Genomic DNA, 9,063 nt, shown 5'->3' on the forward strand with positions numbered 1-9,063 from the left:
CACATTCACATCTCACTCTGCATTGAACAAAACTCCTGATGTGCGACAGCCAGTTTAGTCAGTCATTAGAATTTATTTGGGGTCTAGAATCCAACTCCATCCCCTTAGGTCCATTTGGTTTCTATTCCAGGTTGTACCAAAACAAAAAAAAAATTGTATTAATATGTTCTGGTTGTTCCTGTTAGCCTTTGCTTATTGCAGGCCTTATTTCTGTTTTCCACCTTTTTGTTTCAGTCAGCCTGGTAGTTATGGATTCCCATATGTAGAAAAATAGTATCCTGCTTATCTTTGGAGAAAGGAAAGTTACTCACCTCTAGCAGGTATTTTCTGAGGACAGCAGGACACATACTTCTCCCCTAGGAGTTGCATTCTATCAGCTATTATACTAGACTGCCTGGCTCCCGCGTGGCACATACAGGCGTGAAGGTGCGTACATGAGTGGTGCAGCTCCCATAAGCTTCTGAGATTAGAAGCAGGGGAGCATGTCCGTGCTGGGATCCGTCAGATGATGTCACCCATGTGTGGAAATGTGGGGCCTTTTGTCCTTAGAGAACATCTGTTACAGGTGAATAACTTCACTTTATTGAGATAATGAGAAAAAAGCTATCCTGATTATTACATGTATACAGACATCTGGAATTAGGCATACAAATGCAGGTGCTAGTTTAAAATGCAAAAGTGGAAATCACAGAATTTTGTGGCGGTATATATATATACTTTGCAATAGGTTTTAAGGTGTTCATTGAATGAAAATTAATACATTCCCATATACATAATAGAGGTATAAATAATATTTTAGTTCAGACAACAGTGCCTGCACTTTAGTGAAGTTGCTAGCATCCTGTATTCAGTTCATCCTATGGGAAGAAAATTCCTAAGGCATTTCAGATAGATACGATATGGCCAAGATATTCAAATGTAGTGCAACCCAGATAACATGATATTTTTTGCTGTTGTATCTCATGCAAGATGTATGCTGTACATATACCTAGTTTACGTCTATTCTTGGGGCAATAAATAGTTTTTTAAAAGTTATTGACTAAATGTATTTCCTTTCATCTTTCAGATACACACATATCATGGAAGGGATTTTGCATTACATAAACCCAGCACATGCTATTTCTCTCTTAAGTGCTCTGAATGAGGAACGTCTAAAAGGACAACTGTGTGATGTTGTTCTAATAGTGGGAGACCAAAAATTTCGTGCTCATAAAAATGTTTTGGCTGCAAGCAGTGAATACTTCCATTCCCTATTCACAAATAAACAGAATGAATCACAGTCTGTATTCCAACTTGACTTCTGTGAAGCGGACGCATTTGATAATGTGTTAAATTATATTTATTCCTCATCCTTATTTGTGGAGAAGAGTAGTCTTGCAGCCGTACAAGAACTAGGCTACAGCCTTGGTATCTCCTTCCTCACAAATATATTGTCCAAGACTCCTCAAGCACCTTTCGGTTCATGTCCCAGGAAGAGGACATCATTTCAAGATGAAGATGAAAGCAGTGCTCAGCAAAGAAGTGTCATTGTTTGCCAGGGTCGAAATGAAGCACAAGGGAAGAATTCCAATCACACACGGAGTGACATAAAACCACTTTCTAAGCCATCCTCCTCCATTGCGCCCAAAACAAACACCAAACAATCTCGCACAACAAAATCAACTGAACCACTGCATAGTATATTACAAAATGAAAAGAGATGGTTAAAAGACAATCCTACCAGCTACACAAAACTTCTTGAGCCATCAAGACCACAAAGTGACCAAAGTCGAAGTGGCTGGGTAAAAAAGTATCCAGTTTTGTTGCCAAAGCCTGCAGTTGTAAAGGAAACTGCAGACAATAAGCTATGCGTGAGTGTTGAACTTCTAACAGAGAAAGGTATGTCATCAAAAAGACCACAACATTTTGTTCCTTCTATGCGTGGTTCCTCAGACTCTCCATATTTATTACGTCAGATTGGAAAAGAAAATAGTACTAGTCAAAGTGAGGATAGGAATTTACTATACTACTCAAAATTAGGATTGGTCGTCCCATCTAGTGGACCGGAAGCTGAAAACCAGAGTATTGACAGGAGTGGCCCACTTGTGAAAAGTCTCTTGCGAAGATCTCTCTCTATGGATAGTCAAGTTCCTGTCTATTCATCTTTTGACTTAAAATCTTTAGGTTGTTCATTCGCAACATCTGATGGCTCAGTGGAAGAGAAAATTAGTTCTTTATCTCAAAAGTTGGCCACAACAGATTCAATAGACAGAGCAATCACAGGGGACAAGGCACAAATAATGCATTCACATCGCCTTAGGTCCTTTAGTGCATCTCAATCAATTGATAGGGAAATAGACTCACCTGTAAATGAGATACGAATAAAGACTGAGCCAAACAGCCCCCTTTCAGAGCCTTCTGAAATAATAAGTTTTACAGTAGGAGATGCTTCACCATCCACCAGCAGAGACTTTCCATATAAAACTGAAGAAAGCCAGAGAAATTTGATTAGACTTCCTGCTAAGCGCAGATACCAAACAGATAGAAGACTACCTTCTAAACACCTGAAAGAAACTGAGAGTAATTCTGAGCCAGATGATAACTTGGAAGAAATTTCAAGTCCACGCCTTGATGCTGACTTTGCAGGTTCTGATGATGGTAAAGATGAATATAATGAGTTGGAAGAAATGAGACCCAGTAAAAAATTTAAATGCAAACATTGCCTTAAAATATTTAGATCTACTGCAGGTCTTCATCGTCATGTTAACATGTACCATAATCCAGAGAAACCGTATGCTTGTGATATTTGTCATAAAAGATTTCACACAAATTTCAAAGTGTGGACACATTGCCAGACACAGCATGGTATTGTTAAGAACCCCTCACCGGCTTCAAGCTCACAAGTTGTCCTAGATGAAAAGTTCCAAAGAAAATTAATTGACATAGTAAGAGAAAGAGAGATTAAAAAAGCATTAATAGTCAAGCTCCGACGAGGCAAACAGGGTTTTCAGGCACAGTCAACTTCCCAATCACAAGCAATCAAAAGGAATTTAAGACCAAGAACCAAAGGTGCCTATATTTGTACATATTGTGGGAAAGCATATCGATTTCTGTCACAGTTCAAACAGCACATAAGAATGCATCCTGGGGAAAAACCAATTGGCAACAAAGCTATCAAGCCAAAAGAGCTTGTTATCAAGAGCCCAGTGGAAAGCAAAGTGGTGTATCAGTGTCGGCTTTGTAACACCAAACTCTCCTCTGTATCAGAACAAGAAAATCATGAGCGACTATGTAGAAATGCCACTGTCTGCCCCTACTGCAGCTTAAGATTTACTTCCTCAGATATGAAGCATGAACATGAAAGTAAGTGCGAGTATAAAAAGCTGACATGTCTTGAGTGCATGCGCACATTTAAGTCATCCTTTAGTATTTGGCGTCATCAAGTGGAAGTTCATAATCAAAACACAATGGCCCCATCAGAAAACTTCTCTCTTCCTGTATTGGATCACAATGGGGAAATGAGCAATGCTCCAAGACAACAGTCTGTCCCAGATTCTAGCAAAATAAATAACATTTTTGCTTCAAAAGAGGATAGTGTGTTCAGTGATTCTTCAGAACAAATGAACTTTGATTCTGAGGACTCTGCTTGCCTACCTGAAGATCTAAGTGTTACCAAACAATTTAACATTCAGATCAAAGAAGAGCCTGCAGATGATGAAGATGATATTTCTGATGCTAATTTAAAACCCAAGGATGTAGTGTGTCATAAAGAAACTGGCTTGTGGCCATGCGAAAAGTGTGGAAAAATATTTACAGTGCACAAACAACTGGAACGTCACCAAGAACTCTTATGTTCTGTTAAACCTTTCATTTGTCACGTGTGTAAAAAGGCTTTCAGAACCAACTTTCGTTTGTGGAGTCACTTCCAGTCACATATGACACAAACTGGAGAACAGCTATCATGTAAAGAGGTAGAGCCTTGTCCAACATCTAACTCTCCATCGCCACCACCTCCCCCTCCTCCCCCTCTTCCCAAAATTCAGCCTATTGAACCTGATGGCCCACCAAATATCCCTGAGGGTCCAAATACTACTGAGAAATTGTTTGCTCCCCAAGAAATCAGACACACCTCTTTATCATGCTCCACCACTTTCTGCTATCACCTTTAAAAGGCAGTATATGTGCAAACTGTGTCACAGGACTTTCAAAACTGCATTTAGCCTTTGGAGCCATGATCGGACCCATGAACGGACTCATCTTTAGATACTTTGAACATATAAATTGGAAAATCCAAACTGGTAAATGGGAGACATTTCCCTGCAAGTTCCATAACCATAAACCCTTCATACAATATACCTGCAGCAGTCCAGAAATGTGGAGTGGGGGGAAAAAAGTCTGATCAGAGAGAAGACAGTAAGTTGCTAGTGCTGGCTGAATGTGAAGAGTTAGGTAAATAACTGAAGTATTATTATACAGAATTCTAGGAAGCTTAGAACAATGGGAATTACAACAGATGGGCTGAGACCTTTCTAGTCAGATAATAAGATAATTCCATTAATATTGAACTGAATGATCACATCTTGTATGCACAATCCCTTGTTCCATGGTAGTGGCATAATGGAGAAACAGAAAAAAGACATGCAGATGGTTTAGATTTGAACCATGGACTGTAATCACCATCATCTGAGGGGAACAGGCATTTAGCTTTCTGAATTTCAACATTTGACCTCAAAGAAGAATTGAATGGAATGTTTTGTTGTATTGATTTAGGTCTTAGTCATTTTTAGCAATAATATTAAAAAATATAATAATAACCCACAAACCTCAACTGAGTTAACCTGACATGTAATAGAAACAGAAGTTGGGTTTTTTTTTAATGCAATTTGAGGAATTGTCTTCTTACTACCTGGAGGTTGAATGAATTAGTAAAGAAAAATCAAATCAGCAATATTAGAAACTATTTGAGCATCAAACTGGTCAGCAGCCATTAAGTATCATGGTAACAGGTGATACAATTCTGAGGAGGTGACTGGAAATTAAAGTGTACTGCTGTATTAGTGTATCTGAGAAGTAATGTACTTTTGGTGCCTCAATACTTATAGTAATTATAAAGCAGCATTTATTAATATGGCAAATTACAGCTGTGATTTCAAGTACAGCCTAGCATTGTAGTGGATGTTGAAGGGTTTACTATTTCAGGTTTTCTCTGTTTTGTACCAAGTATGGAGTTAATATCTGAGCAAGTGTGTGTGAAAAATATCATTTAAAATACAGAGCTAACCACGTTAAGATCTGGGACAGAAAGCATCATTGTTGCACTCAGTTTGACTAATGACAAAGGGCCAGATGAACTAAAAGGTTTTCTCTATTTTTTGTCTGAGAAAATGCTTGGTGCATCTAGTCCAAAGATAGCAGTTTTGAACAAAGTTTAAATCTAAATAATCATTATATGAATATCTACCTATACAAATGAATAAACTGTGTATTTTTTACATTTCAAAATAAAATGTATATATCCAGTTCTAAGCAGAAAGGTGTTTAAGAAATACCACACTACAACTGTTGAACTTTTTAAAAAATATGTATGAATGTGGGATTTTCTTTTCTGCAACTTTCTATGCTTTTGTGAAACTTTGTGTTCTGTGTTTTATATTTTAACTGGTTAAAATCATAGTAGTTACAATGGCTAGATAATATAAATGTGATACCAGCCAGTTTTTCAGATCACCCAACTAGAACTGGTGGTACTTGGCAAAGTATCTAGCCAGGGTCCAAAATAAAATTAATTTCTGTCTATTTTTTTACTGCACTTTATTATTATTATTATTATTATTATTTTGTTAATATGGTATAAAACTAGCTTGCTTTCTTCTTGCTTTCCTCAGTGAAATGGAAATATGTTTTTATTGCTATATAATTATGAATACAAATATAAATAACCAAGCATAAAACTGCTTATATAGTAAAGTGATTAAATCCATACTTCATAAATCAAAAAGGAAAATCAGAAAATGCCATGAAATCTGGAATCAAGGATTTAGGGGTCCTTTTACTAAGTGCGCAAAAAAATGGCTTGTGGTAGTGTAGGTGCAGGTTTTGGGTGCGCACCGATCCATTTTTTAGCATGCCTGTAAAAAAGGCCAATTTTTTTGCCATAAATGGGTCTGAGACCTTAACCGCCAGCCATTGACCTGGCGGTAAAAACTCACATGGTAACTGGGCAGTAATGACCTACGTGTGCCAAATGCTACTTTGCGCACGTCCGTTACGCGCCCAAAAATAAAAAATATTTTTCAGACGCGTGTATCAGACGCGCTCCAAAAATAAAATTACTGCAAGAGCCACGTGGTAGTCTAGCAGTAACCCCATTTGGACACATGTAGACGCTTATGCAGCTTAGTAAAAGGGCCTCTTAAACACTAAAGTCCACTATATATGGAGAGTAAGGTCCTTCACTTAAACTAATGAAATATAATATGTAGATAATTTAAGAAAAGGCTAGATAGATGAGTGCAGACAGTTCTTCAAGTTAAAATTCTATGCCAAGCATTATTCTGATTCTTAAGGTGATCTGCACTAGGCTGATCCATCCTTCTTATTGGCAGCCAGGAAGCTGGATAATTGAACTTTTTACACTGAATATCTTTTCTTTCCATAGACTAACACAGTTTTGTTTTGTTTTTTTACCTTTATTTATTGTTTGTTTTTGTTGCATCGGCTTCATAGTATTTTGCCCTTATGTAGTCATGGTGCAGGCCAAGCCCAGCTTCAGAAACTGCCCACTTGTGACAGGAAAATGGCTAAAACATGATACCATCAAGTGGTGCTTCGTCTGCCTGTGGCTTACTGTCACTGTCAGGAAGATTGTTACCAGTATGGGTATATGCCTCTAAGAACCTCTTTTGCTCAGAGAGTGTTTTTAAGGCTGAAGAATAATTTTGGAAGATAAAGAAGTCATCCTTAGTGTAGAAGTCAACTGACTTTGCACAGTTTAGCAGAGTCTTTGCTGAGCATTGCCTTTGTCCCTTCACAAAGTGGCATAAAGAATCTTGTTATGAAGAAAGAAGAGTGCCGTATCTCTTCAGAACAGGCACAAGTCTCGACTGATATCTCAGCTTCAGATATCTCTGAATTGGTCCACTAGTCTGAGCAGAGGCAATATCCCAATGTGTCCACCTCTAAATATACCTCTAAGTGCAGAGGATCACAAGTATATACCCGCCCCACTTCTCATCATGGAAACTTGGTGCAGAAGAATCCATTGTTCTCACCTATCAATGATTCCTTGTCATCAACAGCAGATGAATCCATTAACTGATGGGTTGTATCCACCTACCAGCAGGTGGAGATAGAGAACACTGAAAGCACATGGTGTTCTAGGACGCCCAACCCCCTCTGCCTTCAGTATAACTCTTATCTCCCAGCAGGTGTGGACGTCGCTTCTCACCTCCTGGATTTCTGCCTGGGGTGGCTCCTGTGCTTTGCCAGTAGAGCAGGGGGTGTTGTGGCTGGTGGTGCCCACTTTAAAGGCATACTTGGTTTTCCCTGTCCCTGCCTTACCCCATTCCCCCTCCTCCTGGAGTTCCTCTGTGGCTGCCTGCCTCTAACTTTCCTCACAGTAAAAAAAAAAAAAAACAGGGAGAGACTTTCTCCTGAGCTCCTGGTTCAGTGCAGCTTGACCGCAGCTCGTTTGACTCAGTTTCCTGAGGTGAGAGTGGTGCCCAGCTCCTCCGGGGAGGTTCCCGCTGACAGCGCTCTGTGCGGGGTAAGTTTTGGCGCGAAGGCGCCATTTTGTTTTCTGTATTTGATGGCTGCTGAAGGGGTTAAGCGCGGCTCCCACTGTGGGAAACGCAGATCAGCAGCGGGGCTTTGCAGCACATGCTGCCTAGATGCTAATGCTGGCACGAGCATGGCAGGTGGTGATTCTTCCCGCCCAACGGAGTTGGCAGCGGCCGCCATCTTGGAGGCGCCGCGTGACTCGATCCTCACAGTTGCGGAGGGGTCTTAGTGCAGGGGGACGCCTCATTTCAAGGTTTCTAGAGGAGCTTTTGCCTCCGCGTCCCCCAATGTGGGGGCGGATGTACAGGGTGAGTTTTTCTCCCCTGAATTTGTGCTGCTGATGCATATGGCTTTTATGTTAAAAAGAGCACTGCCTGAGGCTCCTGACAATTCCTGTCAGTCTGGGTTGCCTCCGGTTCTTTATAGCCCAGCGTCTGCTGGAGACTTTATTTCTTCCCCCGAGCTTTTGGATGACGTTAAGCGTAGATGAGTGAATACCCCATCTGAGGGGGACTCTTCACTCTTTTCTCCCCTATGGCCTAGTTTCAGGGAGTCTGAGGGGTCTGGCAGGCCCTCATGGACTGATGATCCAGATGAGGGTGGCTGCTTGCCACAGGAGTTGGATGACCCTAAAGCAGTTCGGATTTTCCACCGCGACGAACTGCCAGCTCTCATTACTGATGCCTTACTGGCACTTTGTATTGAAGATCCTGACGAGGGCGCTGCCTCTTGTATTAATCCTAGGATGGCTAACACAAAGAAGCCTTCTCGGGCTTTTCCCATGCATGCTTCCATCCAAGAGCTTATTTCAGCTCAATGGTCTGATCCTGAGGGTCCCTTGAAGATGGCCAGGGCTATGTGTCACCTTTACCCCTGAGGGAAAGTTAGTTGACCCTCTTTGGGATGCCTAAAGTGGATGCTTTAGTCACGGCTGTGACTAAAAAGACTACTCTCCCGGTGGAGGGAGGGGTCGCTTTGAAAGATATGCAGGACCGGCGGCTGGAATCCGCGCTGAAGCGGTCCTTTGATATCTCGGGCCTTTCCTTACGGGCGGCTATTTGCAGTTCCTATCCAGCCTGGGCCTGCCTTTCCTGGTTGCAGCAGGCGGTTGAGCAGCCCGCCGATGGAGCAGGTTCCCTCACTGAGGTCGGCCCGCGTATGGAGTCTGCCCTGTCTTTTTTGGTTGATGCCCTTTATGACCTGGTCAGAGCTTCGGCTAAGCAGATGTCTGTGGCGGTTGCTGCCCTCCACCTTCTTTGGCTCTGGCATTGGGCGGCTGACATGGCCTCTAAATAAAGGCTGGTG

At 41.2% G+C, this 9,063-nt stretch overlaps 1 protein-coding gene across 1 annotated transcript in view; it reads left to right on the forward strand.

Moving 5' to 3' along the window:
* ZBTB21 (zinc finger and BTB domain containing 21) overlaps positions 1 to 4,782 on the forward strand; it is a 35,592-nt gene extending 30,810 nt beyond the window's left edge. Inside the window, 2 exon segments of the mRNA XM_030203813.1 lie at positions 1,067 to 4,097; positions 4,099 to 4,782. Of these exon segments, the coding sequence (XP_030059673.1) occupies positions 1,080 to 4,097; positions 4,099 to 4,242 (3,162 nt within the window). The 5' untranslated portion in view covers positions 1,067 to 1,079 and the 3' untranslated portion in view covers positions 4,243 to 4,782.
* Positions 4,783 to 9,063: the final 4,281 nt, after the last annotated feature.

The sequence above is a fragment of the Microcaecilia unicolor genome, chromosome 5 (assembly GCF_901765095.1).
Source record: "Microcaecilia unicolor chromosome 5, aMicUni1.1, whole genome shotgun sequence".
In the NCBI taxonomy this organism is placed as follows: Eukaryota; Metazoa; Chordata; class Amphibia; order Gymnophiona; family Siphonopidae; genus Microcaecilia; species Microcaecilia unicolor.